At 41.5% G+C, this 21272-nt stretch overlaps 1 protein-coding gene across 3 annotated transcripts; it reads right to left on the bottom strand.

Annotated features, from left to right (window-relative positions):
• Nucleotides 1-59: 59 nt before the first annotated feature.
• Nucleotides 60-14116, bottom strand: LOC106601472 (zinc finger protein 501-like). 3 transcript variants are annotated; one of them, XM_045715735.1, is made up of 4 exons: nucleotides 13571-14105; nucleotides 8336-8519; nucleotides 7116-8009; nucleotides 60-1090 (listed from the first exon to the last, which is right to left on the bottom strand). In XM_045715735.1, the coding sequence occupies exons 1-4, from the start codon at nucleotides 13577-13579 to the stop codon at nucleotides 813-815; spliced, it is 1365 nt and encodes a 454-aa protein (XP_045571691.1). In that variant the 5' UTR covers nucleotides 13580-14105; the 3' UTR covers nucleotides 60-812. The 3 variants fall into 3 exon arrangements, with proteins under 3 accessions (XP_045571691.1, XP_045571692.1, XP_045571693.1); XM_045715736.1 differs by lacking the exon at nucleotides 60-1090 and having other exon boundaries at nucleotides 6088-8009; nucleotides 13571-13607; nucleotides 13948-14103; XM_045715737.1 differs by lacking the exon at nucleotides 60-1090 and having other exon boundaries at nucleotides 7735-8009; nucleotides 8322-8519; nucleotides 13571-13607; nucleotides 13948-14116.
• Between the last annotated feature and the right edge of the window lie 7156 nt (nucleotides 14117-21272).

Raw genomic sequence — 21272 nt, 5'->3', positions numbered from 1 at the left:
CTTGAAGTTATTACTCACCTGACTGATAACGTAACTTATTACATTAAATGGAAAAGTTATTCCGATAACAATTCTATATTTTATTATTAACCAACATTTACCAGTTTTATTACATTATAAATCTAAAAGTTATTACAATAACCGTTGTTACAAGACAGTATGCCTAGTTCTTGCCTTGACCTTATTATCCAATGCATTATGGATTAGTTGTTTGTCATTTTAATCAATTTAGATATTATTATAAAAATATAAAATTAGTGAAATTAAATCCATTATCTTCTAAACAAGTTATTGATCAATTGAATACATGAATATACACATATTGTTGAAACATTATTCCTCATGACATTTAATAACAACAGTATCATGAGTATATGAAAGAAGATACAGTTATCAACAGCCCACCCCTCTCTCTCTCACACACACACACAACATTTTCTATGATAACATTTATCCATTTAGATCCCAATGTGTGATATTACATAAACACAGGGGAGACCTGATCCTAGATCAGAGCTGCATATTATGCTGCACAGAGGTTACCATGGTGATCAGACTAATGCAACTGTTTAAGAATGGTAGATGGATATGACTGTTCACTAGATGTTATCTATTGATCCTTTCTTTAGGGATCTATAACCGCTGTCAGGTATAGGATGGAGATGAAATATGGCACGTTTTTGTTTTCTGGTGTTTTTTCATTGGCCCTAAATGAGTAAAGCTCTTTCCACACAGACAGACATAGGGTTTCTCTCGAGTGTGTGTTCGCTGGTGTGAATTCAGGCTCCCTGATTGACCGAGCGCTTTCCACACTAATCACAGATATAAGGCTTCTCTCTACGGTGTGTTCGATGGTGTCTAGTCAAGGAGGAAGCTCGAGCAAAGCTCTTCCCACACTGATCACAGCTATAAGACTTCTCTCCAGTGTGTGTTAGCTTGTGTCTATTCAGGGTGTAAGCAACAGCGAAGCTCTTCCCACACTGATCACAGTTATAAGGCTTCACTCCAGTGTGTCTTAGCTTGTGTGTTGTCAGGTGGACTGACTGATTGAACCTCTTCCCACACTGATTACAGCTATAAGGCTTCACTCCTGCGTGTGTTAGCTGGTGTGTAGTCAGGTTGCTTGACTGATTGAAGCTCTTTCCACAATCAAGGCAAGGGTAAGGCCTCTCCCCTGCATGAATTTGCAGGCGAGATTGGAAGGCGTTAGAAGCAGTGAAACTCTTCCCGCACTGAGAGCAGCAGTACGGTTTCTCTCGGGGGTGAATCCACTGGTGAATAATGAAGTCACTCCTGCTAGTGAAACTCTTCCCACAGTCAGAGCAGCAGTGTTGAGGTTTCTTCCCTATACGTCTCTGCTGGTGTTTCTTGGGGTGTTCTGATCTATAGAGACACTTCTCTGTCTCGTCAGCAACAATGTTGTTGAGGCTCCGCAGATGACATGCCCCTCCAACTGAGAGAATGGTTAGTGCTGTCCCCTGTGAAACAAAGACATTGAATAACTATGTTTTGGAAATATAGGTCCATAAACAAATACTATATATATTTTTTAAATGTGTTATTTAGCAGACTCTCTTCTCCAGCGCAACTTACAGGAGCAATCAGGGTTAAGTACCTTGCTCAAGGGCACAGACAGATTTTTCATCTAGTCAGCTCAGAGATTCATACCAGCAACCTTTATTAGTGGCTCAACGCTCTTAACCACTAACCTACCTGCTGCCCTTATCAATATACACTTAGTTTATTAAGTACACTCCCCTCCGTTCACAAAACTGGATCGACAATTTGCTGGCCACTGAGTGTATGTTTACTGCTTATCAACCAATTAACAGAAGTTGGAGAAGCAAATTGTAGTCTAATCCACACACCCCATTGTTCTTACTTGATGAATTCAAATCTCCCTCCTCGTGTCCTTCTCTCACAGTTCCACTCTGCCCTGGTGTTTTCCTGCAGTTGACCAGCCGCACTGACACCCTCTTCAGACCCAGCAGTAAGGTGCTACCAGGAGAGTTGTGACCAGGGGACTCCGGCAGGGTGGAGGGGGACGGGCTAGCTCTGTCCTGGTGACCACAGGAAGTATTGTACATAGAATATCATTAGACCAAACATTTGATTACTTTAGTCTAAATCTCTGATTGATTGGTGCATACTTGTAATATCACATTTCTCCTGAAGTGTGTCACTGATCACTACTTTCCACAACATTTTCAATCTCTTTGCCAAATCTTTCAGACGGAAGTGGTATATATATTTTTTTTACAAATGTCAAAACTGACAAGGTTTTCACACACTGTTGCTGGTATTTTGGCCCATTCCTCCATGCAGATATCCTCTAGAGCAGTGATGTTTTGGGGCTGTCGCTGGGCAACACAGACTTTCAACTCCCTCCAAAGATTTTCTATGGGGTTGAGATCTGGAGACTGGCTAGGCCACTCCAGGACCTTGAAATGCTTCTTACGAAGCCACTCCTTCGTTGCCCGGGCGGTGTGTTTGGGATCATTGTCATGCTGAAAGACCCAGCCACGTTTCATCTTCAATGCCCTTGCTGATGGAAGGAGGTTTTTCACTCAAAATCTCACGATACATGCCCCCATTCATTCTTTCCTTTACACGGATCAGTCGTCCTGGTCCCTTTGCAGAAAAACAGCCCCAAAGCATGATGTTTCCACCCCCATGCTTCACAGTGGTATGGTGTTCTTTGGATGCAACTCAGCATTCTTTGTCCTCCAAACACGACGAGTTTAGTTTTTACCAAAAAGTTAGATTTTGGTTTCATCTGACCATATGACATTCTCCCAATCCTCTTCTGGATAATCCAAATGCTCTCTAGCAAACTTCAGACGGGCCTGGACACGTCTGGCACTGCAGGATTTGAGTCCCTGGCGGCGTAGTGTGTTACTGATGGTAGGCTTTGTTACTTTGGTCCCAGCTCTCTGCAGGTCATTCACTAGGTCCCCCCGTGTGCTTCTGGGATTTTTGCTCACCGTTCTTGTGATCATTTTGACCCCACGGGGTGAGATCTTGCGTGGAGCCCCAGATCGAGGGAGATTATCAGTGGTCTTGTATGTCTTCCATTTCCTAATAATTGCTCCCACAGTTGATTTCTTCAAACCAAGCTGCTTACCTATTGCAGATTCAGTCTTCCTAGCCTGGTGCAGGTCTACAATTTTGTTTCTGGTGTCCTTTGACAGCTCTTTGGTCTTGGCCATAGTGGAGTTTGGAGTGTGACTGTTTGAGGTTGTGGACAAGTGTCTTTTATACTGATAACAAGTTCAAACAGGTGCCATTAATACAGGTAACGAGTGGAGGACAGAGGAGCCTCTTAAAGAAGAAGTTACAGGTCTGTGAGAGCCAGGAATCTTGCTTGTTTGTAGGTGACCAAATACTTATTTTCCACCATAATTTGCAAATAAATTCATAAAAAATCCTGCTGGATTTTTTTCCCTCATTTTGTCTGTCATAGTTGACGTGTACCTATGATGAAAATTACAGGCCTCTCATCTTTTTAAGTGGGAGAACTTGCACAATTGGTGGCTGACTAAATACTTTTTTAGCCCCACTGTAGATATATAAAATACACAATTTAAGTGATAAAGTTTTGTTTAGAAGATAATGGATTGAATGTATTGATAAATTGAATCCATCAATATACACCTATTGTTGAAACATTATTCTACATAATGACGTTTAATAATAATAGTATTATGAGTGTATGAAAGAAGATACAATTTAACCCCCCACCCCCACACACACACAGGATCACTATGACATTTTCTATCAACGATAAGATTTATCCATTTAGACCTGATCCTAGATCAGAGCTGAATATTATGCTCTACAGAGGTTACCATGGTGATCAGACTAAGTCAACTGTTTAACAATAGGAGATGGATATGACTGTTCACTAGATGTTTTCTATTGGTTCTTTTTTAGGGATCTGGAACCGGGGGAGGATAGGAGGGAGATGAAATATGGCACATTTTTGTTTTCTGGACCTAAATGAGCAAAGCTCTTTCCACATAGACAGACATAGGGTTTCTCTCTAGTGTGAAATCAGGGTCCCTGACTGATTGAAGCTCTTCCCACACTGATCACAGCTATAAGGCTTCTCTCCTGTGTGTGTTAGTTGGTGTGTTGTCAGGTTGATTGACTGACTGAAGCTCTTCCAACACTGATCATAGCTATAAGGCTTCTCTCCTGTGTGTATTCGCTGGTGTCTAGTTAGTTTTTCTGATACAGCAAAGCTCTTCCCACACTGACCACAGTTATAAGGCTTACCTGCCGCCCTACCTGCCGCCCTTATCAATATACACTCAGTGGCCAGTTTATTAGGTACAACCCCCCCATTCACGAAACTGGATCGACATTTTACTGGCTACTGAGTGTATACTGTTAATCAATCAATTAACAGAAGTTGCAGAAGCAGATTGTAGTCTCATCCACACACCCCATTGTTCTTACTTGATGAAATCAAATCTCCCTCCTCCTCGTGCCCCCCTCTCACAGTTCCACTCTGCCCTGGTGTTTTCCTGCAGTCGACCAGCAGCACAGACACCCTCTTCAGACCCAGCAGTAAGGTGCTACCAGGAGAGTTGTGACCAGGGGACTCCGGCAGAGTGGAGGGGGACGGGCTGGCTCTGTCCTGGTGACCACAGGAAGTATTGTACATAGAATATCATTAGACCAAGCATTTGATTAATTTCGTCTAAATCTCTGATCAGTGCATCCTTATAATACCTCCTTTCTCCTGAAGTGTATAATTGTTCACTACATTCCACAAATGTCTATTTATTTTTTAAATGACTGGCAAATTTTTCAGATCTAAAAACCACTTCTAATGCCCCCTGTCTTATGTTCAGAAGCTTTGATTGAGCATTCATTGGAGTTGAACACATCTTTAACCTCGGAGTTAATCTTGGTTAACCCAGAACTAATGTCTCACGTATTTGGTCAGCCGCTCTATTTAGTTCTGGGTTCATACAGTGAGGGAAAAAAGTATTTGATCCCCTGCTGATTTTGTACGTTTGCCCACTAACAAAGAAATTATCAGTCTATCATTTTAATTGTAGGTTTATTTGAACAGTGAAAGACAGAATAACAACAAAAAAATCCAGAAAACGCATGTTAAAAATGTTATAAATTGATTTGCATTTTAATGAGGGAGCAGGTTGAGAGCTTCAAGTTCTTTGGCATCCACATCACCAACAAACTAACATGGTCCAAACACACCAAGACAGTCATGAAGAGGGCACGACAAAGCCTATTCCCCCTCAGGAAACTAAAAAGATGTGGCATGGGTCCTGAGATCCTCAAAAGGGTCTACAGCTGCAACATTGAGAGCATTCTGACCGGTTGCATCACTGCCTGGCACGGCAATTGCTCGGCCTCCGACCGCAAGGCACTACAGAGGGTAGTGCGTACGGCCCAGTACATCACTGGGGCTAAGCTGCCTGCCATCCAGGACCTCTACACCAGGCGGTGTCAGAGGAAGGCCCTAAAAATTGTCAAAGACCCCAGCCTCCCCAGTCATAGACTGTTCTCTCTACTACCGCATGGCAAGCGGTACTGGAGTGCCAAGTCTAGGACAAAAAGGCTTCTCAACAGTTTTTACCCCCAAGCCATAAGACTCCTGAACAGGTAATCAAATGGCTACCGGTACTATTTGCATTGTGTGCCCCCCCCCCAACCCCTCTTTTATGCTGCTGCTACTCTGTTTATCATATATGCATAGTCACTTTAACTATACATTCATGTACGTACTACCTCAATTGGCCCGACCAACCAGTGCTCCCGCACATTGGCTAACCAGGCTATCTGCATTGTGTCCCACCACCTGCCAACCCCTCTTTCACGCTACTGCTAAATATGTGTATGCGACCAAAACAATTTGATGATTAGAATGTGTGTTAGTGTACTAGTACAAGGGCATAGGATTGTGTGTGTGGGTTTGCAAGTGGTGGAGGGTGATATGTGCATTAACATTAGTGTAGTAACATAAAACATTAGTTTAGGTGTTATTACATGATCGCTTGAAGTTATTACTCACCTGACTGATAACGTAACTTATTACATTAAATGGAAAAGTTATTCCGATAACAATTCTATATTTTATTATTAACCAACATTTACCAGTTTTATTACATTATAAATCTAAAAGTTATTACAATAACCGTTGTTACAAGACAGTATGCCTAGTTCTTGCCTTGACCTTATTATCCAATGCATTATGGATTAGTTGTTTGTCATTTTAATCAATTTAGATATTATTATAAAAATATAAAATTAGTGAAATTAAATCCATTATCTTCTAAACAAGTTATTGATCAATTGAATACATGAATATACACATATTGTTGAAACATTATTCCTCATGACATTTAATAACAACAGTATCATGAGTATATGAAAGAAGATACAGTTATCAACAGCCCACCCCTCTCTCTCTCACACACACAACATTTTCTATGATAACATTTATCCATTTAGATCCCAATGTGTGATATTACATAGACACAGGGGAGACCTGATCCTAGATCAGAGCTGCATATTATGCTGCACAGAGGTTACCATGGTGATCAGACTAATGCAACTGTTTAAGAATGGTAGATGGATATGACTGTTCACTAGATGTTATCTATTGATCCTTTCTTTAGGGATCTATAACCGCTGTCAGGTATAGGATGGAGATGAAATATGGCACGTTTTTGTTTTCTGGTGTTTTTTCATTGGCCCTAAATGAGTAAAGCTCTTTCCACACAGACAGACATAGGGTTTCTCTCGAGTGTGTGTTCGCTGGTGTGAATTCAGGCTCCCTGATTGACCGAAGCGCTTTCCACACTAATCACAGATATAAGGCTTCTCTCTACGGTGTGTTCGATGGTGTCTAGTCAAGGAGGAAGCTCGAGCAAAGCTCTTCCCACACTGATCACAGCTATAAGACTTCTCTCCAGTGTGTGTTAACTTGTGTCTATTCAGGGTGTAAGCAACAGCGAAGCTCTTCCCACACTGATCACAGTTATAAGGCTTCACTCCAGTGTGTCTTAGCTTGTGTGTTGTCAGGTGGACTGACTGATTGAACCTCTTCCCACACTGATTACAGCTATAAGGCTTCACTCCTGCGTGTGTTAGCTGGTGTGTAGTCAGGTTGCTTGACTGATTGAAGCTCTTTCCACACTGATCACAGCTATATGGCTTCACTCCTGTGTGTGTTAGCTTGTGTATGGTTAGGCCTCCTGCACTAACAAAGCTTTTCCCACAATCAAGGCAGGGGTAAGGCTTCTCCCCTGTATGAATTCTCAGATGAGATTTGAAGGTGTTAGATGCAGAAAAGCTATTCCCACATTGATCACAGCTATAAGGCTTCTCTCCTGTGTGTACACGCTGGTGTATGGTTAGAGTTCCAGAGTTAGCAAAGCTTTTCCCACAATCAAGGCAGGCGTAAGGCTTCTCCCCTGTATGAATTCTCAGATGAGATTTGAAGGTGTTAGAAGCAGCGAAACACTGCCCACACTGTGAACATCTGTAAGGTTTCTCTCCAGTGTGTATGCGCCGGTGTATAGTTAGATTTTCTGACAGAGAAAAGCTCTTTACACACTGATCACAGCTATAAGGCTTCTCTCCAGTGTGTATACGCTTGTGTATGGTTAGGGTTCCTGCATTAGCAAAGCATTTCCCACAATCGAGGCAGGGGTAAGGCTTCTCCCCTGTATGAATTCTCAGATGAGATTTGAAGGTGTTAGAAGCAGAGAAACTCTTCCCACACTGTGAACATCTGTAAGGTTTCTCTCCTGTGTGAATCCGCTGGTGAATAATGAAGCCACTCCGTCTAGTGAAACTCTTCCCACAGTCAGAGCAGCAGTGGTGAGGTTTCTTCCCTATACGTCTCTGCTGGTGTTTCTTGAGATGTTCTGATCTGGAGACATTCTTCTCTGTCTCGTCAGCAACATGTTGTTGAGGCTCCCCAGATGATAAGCCCCTCCCACTGAGAGAGCGACGGTTAGGAGAGTCCCCTGTGAAACAAAGACATTGAATAACTAGGTTTTGGAAATATGGATCGAAAAACAAACACTATAACAATTAGGGTTAAGTACCTTGCTCAAAAAGCACAGAGATTTTTCACCTTGTCGGCTCAGAGATTCAAACCAGCAACCTTTTGATTAGTGGCCCAACGCTCTTAACCACTAGGCTACCTGCTGACCTTTTCATCAGTTATTAGGTACACCCCGCTCCGTCCACGAAACTGGATTGACAATTAACTGGCCACAGTGTTTTACTGTTTACAAATCAATTAACATAAGCAGATTGTAGTCTCATCCACACACCCCATTGTTCTTACTTGATGAAATCAAATCTCCATCTCCCTCCTCGTGTCCTTCTCTCACAGTTCCACTCTGCCCTGCTGTTTTCCTGCAGTTGACCAGCCGCACTGACACCCTCTTCAAACCCAGCAGTAAGGTGCTACCAGGAGAGTTGTGACCAGGGGACTCCGGCAGGGTGGAGGGGGATGGGCTAGCTCTGTCCTGGAGACCATAGGAAGTAAAGTACATAGAATATCATTAGACCAAACATTTGATTACTTTAGTCCAAATCTCAGATTGGTGCATCCTTATAATACCTCCTTTCTCCTGAACTGTGTAATTGTTCACTATTTTCCACAAAATGTCTAGTTATTTTCAATCAATTTGGCAAATTTTTTAAATGGAAGTGGTATATTTTTTACAAATGTAAAAACGTATAACACTTCTAAATGCCCTTTGTCTTATGTTTAGAACCTTTAAGCAGTCATTGGAGTTGAACACATCTTTCACCCCTGATTTGTCATAATAACCAGAGAGGAAAAACCAAAACACATGAACTACTACTGCTGCTCATTATGATGTAGTGTTTAGAGCCAAATCCATCAATTGTTTGGTTTTACCTTCCACCCTAAATGAAATGTTAATGTATACAGTTATCCCCATGTACAATAGAGCCACGTCTTTCTGTTAACTTTTACAGCTTGTTTCTAGCCTAAAGCTTTGCAGTTATGCATTCTATACATTTATATGTAAGATGGCGCCGGAGAAGAAGGCAGTCTTACGTGCCCCCAGCCGATTGTGTTTTTTTGTTCGTTTATTTGCGTTGTTTGTAACTTATTTTGTACATAATGTTGCCGCTACTGTCTCTTATGACCGAAAATAACTTCTGGACTGCGATTACTCACCACGGACTAGCAGAATCCTTTTTTTCCCCTTTCAGGACCTTGACGAGCCCGACGCAAAGGATATACTGCTTCCTCGGGAACAGGCCCCGATCCCCGTGATCTGCGTGAAAAGGAGGCGGAGAAAGAGGGGCCGAAGGGAGGGCTGCCTTCTGAGAATTCGTGGGCTATCGAATAAACCCCCACTTCCCTCCATTCTGCTAGCAAACGTGCAATCCTTGGAGAATAAAATTGACGAGTTACGCGGAAGATTAAACTACCAACTGGACATTCAAAACTGTAGCATCTTATGCTTCACGGAGTCGTGGCTTAACGACGACAATATCAATCATACTGGTTATGGCAGGATAGAACAGCGGCATCTGGGAAGACAAGGGGCGGCAGACTATGCATTTTTGTAAATAACAGCTGGTGCACAATATCTAAGGAAGTCTCGAGCTATTGCTCGCCTGAGGTAGAGTATCTCATGATAAGCTGTAGACCACACTACCTGCCGAGAGAGTTTTCATCTGTATACATACCACCACAGTCAGAGGCTGGCACTAAGACAGCATTGAATGAGTTGTATTCCGCATTAAGCAAACAAGAAAACACTCACCCAGAGGCAGCGCTCCTAGAAGCCAGGGACTTCAATGCAGGGAAACTTAAATCTGTTTTACCAAATTTCTATCAGAATGTTAAATGTACAACCAGAGGAAAAAGAACTCTGCACCACCTATACTCCACACATACAGATGCATACAATGCTCTCCCTCGCCCTACACATCTCCCTCGCCCTACACATCCGGCGCCGACAGAGATGGCCGCCTCGCTTTGTGTTCTCAGGAAACTATGCAGTATTTTTTTTTTTATTATGCATTCTCTCTTACATTGTTAACCCAGGAAATCTTAAGTTTGATTACATACTGCCAGGAGGAACTATTGCATATAAGAGCAACGTCAACATACCAACACTACGACCAGGAATATGACTTTCCCGAAGCAGATCCTCTGTTTGGTCCTCCACCCAGGACAATGGATCGGATCCCAGCCAGCGACCCAAAACAACGGTGCCGCAGGAGGGGCAGAAGAAGCGGTCTTCTGGTCAGGCTCCGTAGACGGGCACATCGTGCACCGCTCCCGAGTTTACTACTCGCCAACGTCCAGTCTCTTGATAACAAGGTAGACGAAATCCGAGCAAGGGTTGCCTTCCAGAGAGACATCAGAGATTGTAACGTTCTTTGTTTCATGGAAACGTGGCTCACTCGAGACACGCTATCGGAATCGGTACAGTCAACTGGTTTCTTCACGCATCGCGCTGACAGAAACAAACATCACTCTGGTAAGAAGAAGGGCGGAGGGGTATGCCTTATGCTTAACGAGATGTGGTGTGATCATAACAACATACAAGACCTCAAGTCCATTTGCTCACCTGAGCTAGAATTCCTTACAATCAAATGTCGACCGCATTATATGTCAAGAGAAATCTCTTCGATTATAATCACAGCCGTATATATCGCCCCCAAGCAGACACATCGATGGCCCTGAATGAACTTCATTGGTCTCTAACTTCATTGGTATACTAAATATTCTATCCACATACTCTCCATTGTGGTGGAACATCACAAATTAGACATGCTATGTTGTTTTTTACTCAGAGAATAGTCTTGTTATATGCTAGCGTTTTTTCACTGATACAGACTAGTCTTGTGTGACTTAGTTATAAGTCTGGGCGTACAGAGAAGAGCCGTTTGGGTGCGAACGCAGCATGTGACGCATCCCGTTTTTTTTACTATCTGCTGTGTGGCAACTTGAAGAAAGGAACAGAATAGTGTGAGCTGTGGCAACAGCAGTTAGACGGTTGAGCCCTCGTGCTATCAACGTCAGCTACCTTAATCTGCACAGACAAGCTAATCACCTTTTACACACTATTTCCATGACACCATACATCCTGTGATGGGACATTTTATCATGTGAAGAGCAGCCGTGAAAATGTTAATCTTGTCTTAGTGTCATAAATAATACTTGGTTCCTGCCTGTGCTTGGTAAAGATATGAGGGGGCGACAAGCATTTCGCTACACCCACAATAACATCTGCTAAACGTGTATGTGACCAATGAAATTTGATTTGAAATGACCCCCTCTTTAGGACAATCTGGCAGCCATTTCATGAAACTCCTGTCAAACAGTTATTGTGCTGACGTTGCGTCCAGAGGCAGTTTGGAACTTGGTAGAAAGTGTTGCAACTGAGGACAGATGATTTTTACGAGCTACACGCTTCAGTATTCGTCGGTCCCGTTCTGTGAGCTTGTGTGGCCTACCACTTCTCGATTGAGCCGTTGTTGCTCCTAGACGTTTTTACTTCACAATAACAGCACTTACAGTTGACCGGGGAAGCTCTAGCAGGGCAGAAATTTGACAAACTGACTTGTTGGAAAGGTGGCATCCTATGGTGGTGCCACGTTGAAAGTCACCAAGCTCTTCAGTAAGGCCATTCTACTGCCAATGTGTGTCTATGGAGATTGTATGGCTGTGTGCTCAATTTTATACACCTGTCAGCAACGGGTGTGGCTGAAATAGTGGAATCCAATCATTTGAAGGGTGTCCACATACTCAATAATGTACTGCATTTATACTCTGGACTAATATTTACATATTTCTTAATTCAATTATTTTACTTTTAGATTTGTGTGTACTGTTATGAATTGTAAGATATTACTGCACTGTTGGAACTAGGAACACAAGCATTTCTCTGTGTATGCGACCAATAAAATCTGTCTGACAGTGCAACATGGCCAGCTCTTACCGTAGCTTGGACTATGGAGTAGCTAGCTAGCGTTGAAAAAGTCCATTGCATTGCATGTATTCTAAGGTAGCAGTGTGACAATTTGGTTTTGAACTGATGTAGCTACCTAGCTATATTTTGTGAAAAAATGTAGGACTTCCATTTGGAAGTGAACTTGCTATCATTAGTTAGCTTTTGTGTCGATATCAGCTGTTGTTGTCTGCTAGCTAGCTAATGGCTGAAAATATTTGTGTAACAAACCTTCCATAAACAATTATAGCTAATTACCTTTCTTTGCCTTTTCTTTAGCTAGCTTTCAGCTGACTTGTGTTAGCTAGCTAGCTACAGAGGCTAGATGCTTGACTTTGGACAGGCAAGCTAATGTTAGCCAATGGCAGCTGTATTGTTGCCTAGCATCCAAGTTGCTTACCAGTTTAGATAGAATTCTGTAATTTCTCTTAAAATAAATTACAAGTATAAAAAAAGCTGAAAAAATGGTAGCATATCATTGGTTTTTAATGCACAGAAATGCGCATGTGAGAGCAATAAATTATAAATGTAATAAAAAATGTTGCATCTACAAAATGTGTCAATCTGACAAGTTCAATGGTCACTTTATGGAAGCTAAGTACTCCCTGATAAAATAAATGTTCAATACAAATAAATTCGTGTTGTAATCCAATGCAAGAATTTGAGCAAAACAGGCAAAATAGACTATAATTTAATGGAATATAACAAAATACTAAATAATAATTGTCCAAATACATTTTTTGTAAAGTGCGTATGTAGTGAGATGCGTATTTCATAGTTATCTCTCAAAAATAGTAATCATTTGAAAAGGGGCAATTAACTAGCAGGACTAGCGCATCGTTGTCCATGAATTAAAGGCTATCGATATACTGTATGATGGAGCCATAGACCGTTCAGGGAACATAATTGAGAATGGCATTTCTCTACAAACTGGGTGAGTCAACGTTTTTTTTCTACATGTGTAACCGATTGAAACGCTATTAGCCCGCACCACCGCTAACTAACTAGCCAATACACGAACACAGAAATCAGTACCATGGATAGATATATTTTGCTTAGGTTGATCAGACGAAATCGTTTTTCCTATCTTTTAATTGTCACTGTAGTAAACTATGCATAGGTGATTAGATTATGTTTAAGTGGTGTTGGAATAGTGAAGGCAGACCCTGTTTTCTTTGCGACTTGCGGTAACTAAATCAATAGTTATTTAGTAGTTCGAAAATGTCGGAAACATTATTATTGAGCAAACAACGCAAATATCACAACACAGGTTGTAATATGGCTATTTTTTCTAGCTTGGCTTCCGGGGTGATTTTACCCACACACCGCTACTGCAGCTTTGGCCTCATTATGTCTCTTTGATTCTGACTTTACCTGCTCGTTGCGGATTGCCTTGTATCAATATATGTGCGGTAGGCTACCTTGCTGAATATCCCTAGTTTTATTACCACGATTGTTTATTTTTTCCAGCTGTTAAAAAGGAAAGAATGAATATGGAAGATCGAAGATGATAACTAGGCCTCGACATGTTATATACCACATTAGGCATACTGTTAATAAAAGTAAACTAAACTTACCCGGTCCATCGTGGAAGCTATTCTTTCTTCAGCGTTTCTTCAACAAACAAAAAAACGTGACCGTAAATATGTAGCTAGCCTACACTAGTTACTTTGTTTGTCACAGCTAGAACAGGAAAATCAAACGTCCTTTTAAATATCAAAACTCGATTTAAGTTGTGACAAATACATGTCTGATTTAGGCTAATCATACTTCTGAAACATCCTGGAAACGATTTTACCAGATCTATTCAAATCAATAAAACGTTCAACACCCTATTAACCAAGAATTCTGTTGTCGTCTACTTCTACCCGAGAGTCTGTTGGAACAACGTCCTCTTCGACAGTACAGATAGTTTTAATTGTCTGAGGCCCAGTAAGGGAAGCCTGTAAAATACCAGATTTATTACAGCAGCGCTATCCGTGCAGCGAACCAGTAAAACCTGATGTATGTTCAATCCGACATCTGCAGTGGCCATACATTATTTACAGCATGTATACTTCAGAGTCTTCACGGCGATGAGGCAGATATTTCACCGGATGTATACATTTGAGACATCCGTTATTGGTAGTGAGAGGAACGCGTTTTCCGGCAGTGGGAGACGATTCAGCTAGATGGATTTGGGCTGGCATTCTGCAAATGTTCTCATCAATGGAACATTTGATCTCTATACAGTTTTGTTTCAAAAACTAGAATCTATAACACACAGAGTGCACTATTTTGGTAGACTTGATTTACCTAATTGTTTATAGATATTACTGTGTTTAGGACGCGTGCACTAGATAGTGGGCGTTTTCCTAATGAACGTCATTCATATTCAGTAGGCACAAATGGTCTTCATCCTCTTCTTGGCGGTAGCTAGCTTGTCCCAAGTAGATATCTAGCTGGCTAGCTAATTTACACAAAAAAATAGGTACTTGGTTTAAATAGCTAGAAATCGATTTATTTGCACGTTTTCCCACTACTAGTACTTCTGTGAATCAACTTTTTTTCACGATAAGAAGCATATGTCATCAATAAATACATTGTTTACTGTAAAATGGATGGAAGGACAATCCCCATTTTCCAGTTTCCAACAGACCTTGAAAGGTATGTAATAAATAATAAAGATGCATTTGTAGTAATTATTGCATGGTGAGGCACACGTCGTTGACTGTGTAATCAGTAGTGTGCGGTATGCATGACTATCCATCGAATCAATCGCCAAAGCAATGCTCACTGATAGATAAAACATGCTAGCTACCAATAATGAAACAAATCTATAGCTGGGTTTAACACAACTAGCATGAGGCAGCATGGCTAGCTGACATTAGTTTACCAATGTGCCCAGCCATATTACATCTAAGGCCATCCCAGGGTATGCTGCTCAATCAATAGAAGCCATTTGTGACACTGGGTCATTGCAAAGTAATTTATCGAGTTGTGGAACACCATTAACCACCTCTTAAATGATGGTAGATGTCTGTAAAACATTGTATAGGCAACTACTTATGTTCTGTTGCCCTAAGATCAGATTAAGTACGAATACCACAAAATATAGTCTACTGTAATTATATGCATCTTCAAAAAAATTGACAAAACTCAAAAGGTTGTACATTTATTAAATGCCTGTTAACATGGTGAACAATATATGTAACAGTGTAGGTTCCGTCCCTCTCTTCGCCCCAACCCGGGCTCGAACCAGGGACCCTTGCACACATCAACAACTGACACCCACGAAGCATCGTTACCCATCGCGCCACAAAAAACACGGCCCTTGCAACGCAAGGGGAAACCCTACTTCAAGTCTCAGAGCGAGTGACGTCACTGATTGAAACGCTATTAGCGCGCACCACCGCTAACTAACTAGCCATTTCACATCGGTTACATATAGAACATATCAAAACCATGATAGTAGAGTATTTGACCACATTGTGCATGCATCCCCTCAACAGGATAATGGTACAAAAAAGACATACACCATGTGTAGCATTAGAGCAGAGCTTCAACAAATCTCAGGTTTAAGAGGGCAGCAACTGAACATGTTTCATAGAACAGGATAGAGTGTAGGTCTTTATTGTAATGTTTCATAGGACAGTGGCGTGTCTTTGGCATCATGAAAACTGAAGCCATATTTATCAAATAACTCTCTGTAATTATTATTACGCAATTAACCTGATTAATCATGTAACTGTAATTAACTAGGAAGTCGAGGCACCAAGGAAAATATTCAGATTACAAAGTTATAATTTTCCTAATGTAACTTTCAGATATTTTAATATCTGATCAATTAGTCTTCCAATTAATGAATTATTATTTACCTCACGCCAGTCATTCCAAACGTCGTAAATTGTTGGTTATCTGCACGAACCCAGTCTTCACTATGAGTCATCCATACATCAATTGTCTTAAAATCATTTATTTACTAACTAAGTCATTCACAGAAATGCATAACAAACAGTAGATATGTTTACAAAGAAATGATAGAGGAATGTGCCCTAGTGGGCTAAACCGGCATGGCGGCTTGTTAGACAAAAGGGGAGTGGGGTCAGCTGAGAAGGCACTACAGAGTTGATAATTATAACAATTGAAATACTAAACCTTTGCACATGAACGCTCACTCATTCGGGACCAATTGCAATCAATATATATATATTTACGCTCAGTGTGTCGTCGGGATCTTTGTTGAAAAGTTTGTTTCTGTTGGAGAGTTTGTCCGCTCTCTCTCTCTCTGTCGTGGTTAGAATGGGTAGTTCAGAGTGACATTCATTAATGTCGTTATAGGACAGTTGTTTCGGCTGTTGTCGGTCTTCGCGTTCAATGATACCGAATTCCTAGCTGCAGACTAGTGTCATGACGTTGGCCTGTGGGTAAGGTTTATGACCTCCCCATAAATACCTTTCTCCCTTCCCCTCTCTGACCCTACTGAAGGACTCTTGAATAGCCTTTGTTAAATATAGAGTCTGGGAACATCAAACAAATGGGGAAAAGGAACCATATTTTGGTAATATAACCAGTTGGATATATGCGTTGGAACTTAATGAGTATGGATGTCAGTTCGGTTGTCATCTGAGACATTATGACTGATGACAGGACGACATAAACTGTACCTGGGAAAGTCTACATATTCTAGTTATCAAATTCACATGGAATTGTTGTGCAATTTAAATGTTTGATATTGAGACTGTTTGTTAGAAGATTAAATGTAATTTTAGCATCCAAATGAGAGAATTGGGTTTTCATAAGGAAAGTGCCCTGCTTAATTAGTGGCCCGCCCCTGTGAAGAGACAGGGGTTATAAACGATGAAACACACACTTCTCCCCTCACCACTATATAAGACAATGACACAATGTAACCAGAGTTCCACTACGTGAGGTCTGCAGCCTCTGCGTTAAAAGGACACACATGTCAAGTACAGAACTAAGCCAACCTCGGCATGAGCTTTGGTTGTGAATGGTATGAAGTTTGAACTTATTCACTACAGAAGTGATACTTCCTAGCCGTTGAGTTAGCAGCGGCCGCTGTAGACGTGGGCTAGGAAAGGACGGACGACGGATCCAGTCTAACACACGACGAAGATACCACAACGTATTCAATTTACCACCAGAGACATTCTTCCGAGGACAGGAAGATCTCTTTTGGCCAACCCGGCCAGCATCTACGACCAACCTACCGAAGCGCAGCTCAGAGTAAATATTTATTGCATTTTCCTTTTCCAAATGGGCGGTAATTTAGAATGCATACGATGATGTATTTACGATAGCATAGCTGCTGTTTCTTTTGTTCCTCAGTCTTCCCGATCTTTCATTCAAGCCCAACCCCCTTTCTTTGTGTAACAAGCCGCCATGTCGGCTCCGTCCACCAGGGATGTTTTCTGTATGACATAATTTGTATTCTGTGTATATGTAATTCTGTGTGATTAGTTAGGTATTTAGTAAATAAATAATTAAACCCAATTTTGTATTGCTGATTCAACTTGTTAGCCAGGGTTCGTGAAGATAACCAAGAATTTACAACTTTCATTATGAGACTGAAAATAAGATGAGGATTAATATTGACGGCTATCGATGTGAAATATTACTAAGTTTTTAAGAGTTTATTCTGAAGATAACGGCTCTATAAACACTCTTCCGTGGTGTCCCGACTTTCTAGTTAATTACATTTACATGATTAGCTAATCAGGTGATATTAATTACAGAGAAAGAATTTTATAGGATAGCATGTCATATCACTTAATCCGACATAGCCAAAGACACGACACTAGTAATTAATATCAAAGACTTGTTCTCATTCTGTCGGTATCGATAGTCTAAGAGTTTAACCACGTGGTATGGTTAAAAGTTCAGCAAGAGGTAAGCTGGTCTCCAACCTTTAGCCATCTCGTAATTGAGGTAAGCTCGGTCTGGGGATAGAAAACCAAGGTGGGGGTTTTACTCGGGACATAGAAAAAGGCTGTCTCATGACGCCAGGTCCTGTCTGTGTCCCTGGGGGCGGTCCTCTGATTTAGTTAAGACTCCAAAGGGAATTGGAGTTTCCTTCATTAAACAGTCCAAAATCACACTTCACAAACAGTTCCATCCTTATTCATTCATTTTATACAACCATTTAGATGTAAGTCTCAAACCTGAGACTCTTCTATAAACATGATTATGGTAATGTGGCTGTATTGTCTCTCATGAGTTTCACAAAATTGTACCAAACGGACCAGTTCGTTGCTGGATTCTTCACCGATCTTTTATACCTTCTCCAGAACATAAATGTCGTCCAGTTCTCCAGTTCTGTGAGTTGGAAGAACTCCTTTGTTCTCTCTATACTGGGGCCATGAGGAGAGGGTCTCCTCGTAGGAATTTACGACCGCTCTTACAGAGCCTGGTGTCAGAAGTATAGAGGTTGGGGGATGGTGCTCGCAGTGTCCAAAGAGGGCAACGTCATGACAACAGGAGAGAGTGTGGGTCTTTATTGTAATGTTTCATAGGACAGGATAGAGTGTGGGTCTTTATTGTAATGTTTCATAGAACAGGATAAAGTGTGGGTCTTTATTGTAATGTTTCATAGGACAGGATAGAGTGTGGGTCTTTATTGTGATGTTTCATAGGACAGGATAGAGTGTGGGTCTTTATTGTAATGTTTCATAAGACAGGATAGAGTGTGGGTCTTTATTGTAATGTTTCATAGAACAGGATAGAGTCTGGGTCGTTATTGTAATGTTTCATAGAACAGGATAAAGTGTGGGTCTTTATTGTAATGTTTCATAGGACAGGATAGAGTGTGGGTCTTTATTGTAATGTTTCATAGGACAGGATAGAGTGTGGGTCTTTATTCTATAATATTTTCTGTTATTGGGGTATTGCTAATCAGGCAATGGTTGTTAAATCAATTTTATTTATATAGCCCTTCTTCCATCAGCTGATATCTCAAAGTGCCGTACAGAAACCCAGCCTTAAACCCCAAACAGCTAGCAATGCAGGTGTAGAAGCACGGTGGCTAGGAAAAACTCCCTAGAAAGGCCAAAACCTAGGAAGAAACCTAGAGAGGAACCAGGCTATGAGGGGTGGCCAGTCCTCTTCTGGCTGTGCCGGGTGGAGATTATAACAGAACATGGCCAAGATGTTCAAATGTTCATAAATGACCAGCATGGTCAAATAATAATAATCACAGTAGTTGTTGAGAGTGCAACAAGTCAGCACCTCAAGAGTAAATGTCAGTTGGCTTTTCATAGCCGATCATTGAGAGTATCTCTACCGCTCCTGCTGTCTCTAGAGAGTTGAAAACAGCATGTCTGGGACAGGTAGCACGTCCGGTGAACAGGTCAGGGTTCCACAGCCGCAGGCAGAACAGTTGTAACTGGAGCAGCAGCACGGCCAGGTGGACTGGGGACAGCAAGGAGTCATCATGCCAGGTAGTCCTGAGGCATGGTCCTAGGGCTCAGGTCCTCCGAGAGAGAGAGAGAGAGAGAGAGAGAGAGAGAGAGAGAGAGAGAGAGAGAGAGAGAGAGAGAGAGAGAGAGAGAGAGAGAGAGAGAGAGAGAGAGAGAGAGAGAGAGAGAGAGAGAGAGAGAGAGAGAGAGAGAGAGAGAGAGAGAGAGAGAGAGAGAGAGAGAGAGAGAGAGAGAGAGAGAGAGAGAGAGAGAGAGAGAGAGAGAGAGAGAGAGAGAGAGAGAGAGAGAGAGAGAGAGAGAGAGAGAGAGAGAAAGAAAGAAAGAAAGAAAGAAAGAAAGAAAGAGAGAGAGAGAATTAGAGAGAGCATACTTAAATTCACACAGGACACCGGATAAGACAGGAGAAATACTCCAGATATAACAGACTGACCCTAGCCCCCGACACAAACTACTGCAGCATAAATACTGGAGGCTGAGACAGGAGGGGTCAGGAGACACTGTGGCCCCATCCGATGATACCCCCGGACAGGGCCAAACAGGAAGGATATAACCCCACCCACTTTGCCAAAGCACAGCCCTCACACCACTAGAGGGATATCTTCAACCACCAACTTACCATCCTGTGGTATCTCACAGAGAGGAGTGTCAGTTTTGATTGAAGAGGAGTGTGACATAGACCCTAGAAGTCTGCAGACTTAAGGGATGAGTCCATATACACTACTAACTATAGCAGGACACTATCAGTAAGAATGTAAGGTCATCATTTGGGTAGCAAGAAAGGCTGCCTTTCTTATGACTTCTGGAGTATACGTCACACTACTCTTACACGTACAGAGAGAAAAAACAACATGGCTGCTGTTTTAAATGAACTGTAGAGTACTATTAAAAACAATCAGGGTGAATAACAGGGATAGAGGACATAACCAAACTATTATCTACAAACTACAATGTACTACCACAGATGTTATAGCAACCACTACTCTACTAAATTAACTATAAAACAGGAGACCTTAGGCATAGACCAACATCCAGCTGAAATCAATTAAATATGAGATAAAACCTTACACACTTTTGTAATTACTCAGGAGGAAGATGTGGCTGAGAAACATCAGACGTAGGGACATCAGTCTGCAGAAGTCCTTTGAGGACCTGAAGAAAGGGGATTACGCTGTGTGCGAGGAGCACTTTGAAGAGAGTTTTATTCTGATTATTGACCATCTTTGTCATTAAAAATACATTTCAGTCATATGATACTTTTCTGGAAGACAATGTCCTCCGAGGCAGTACCTACCAGATTAAATTGCATGAATCCACCCCCTCAATCTGCAACAGATGCATGGCGTAGTAGAAAAAATAAGTAAGCCAAACACAAAGTTAGTAGCAATTAAAGATGCATCATTATTGTTTTATATCAACAGGTTTAACCTCTTACATCTAGACGTTCCGCTAGCGGAACACCTGCTCCAATATCCAATGATAGGCGTGGCGCGAATTACAAATTCCTCAAAAATACAAAAACTTCAATTTTTCAAACATATGACTATTTCACAGCATTTTAAAGACAAGACTCTCCTTGATCCTCTCTGGGCTAGGCGGGACGAATTCGCCCCACCTACGCAACAGCCAGTCTAATCCAGTGGCGCGATTTTCAAATACCTTAAAAATCCTATTACTTCAATTTCTCAAACATATGACTATTTTACAGCTATTTAAAGACAAAACTCTCGTTAATTAACCACACTGTCCGATTTCAAAAAGGCTTTACAACGAAAGCAAAACATTAGATTATGTCAGCAGAGTACCAAGCCAGAAATAATCAGACACCCATTTTTCAAGCTAGCATATAATGTCACAAAAACCCAGA

The sequence above is a fragment of the Salmo salar genome, chromosome ssa03, assembly GCF_905237065.1.
Source record: "Salmo salar chromosome ssa03, Ssal_v3.1, whole genome shotgun sequence".
In the NCBI taxonomy this organism is placed as follows: domain Eukaryota; kingdom Metazoa; phylum Chordata; class Actinopteri; order Salmoniformes; family Salmonidae; genus Salmo; species Salmo salar.
Note: the sequence above shows the minus strand (reverse complement) of the source record. Positions and strands in the feature narration are given on the sequence as shown.

Excerpts from the sequence above, each read along its gene's own strand:
- LOC106601472 (XM_045715735.1), bottom strand. Across the intron at positions 8,010-8,335 it reads TGGAGATTTGATTTCATCAA|GGGACTCTCCTAACCGTCGC; the intron begins GTAAGAACAATG and ends TTTGTTTCACAG. Across the intron at positions 1,091-7,115 it reads ACACCAGCTAACACACGCAG|GAGTGAAGCCTTATAGCTGT; the intron begins GAGTGAAGCCTT and ends TAACACACGCAG.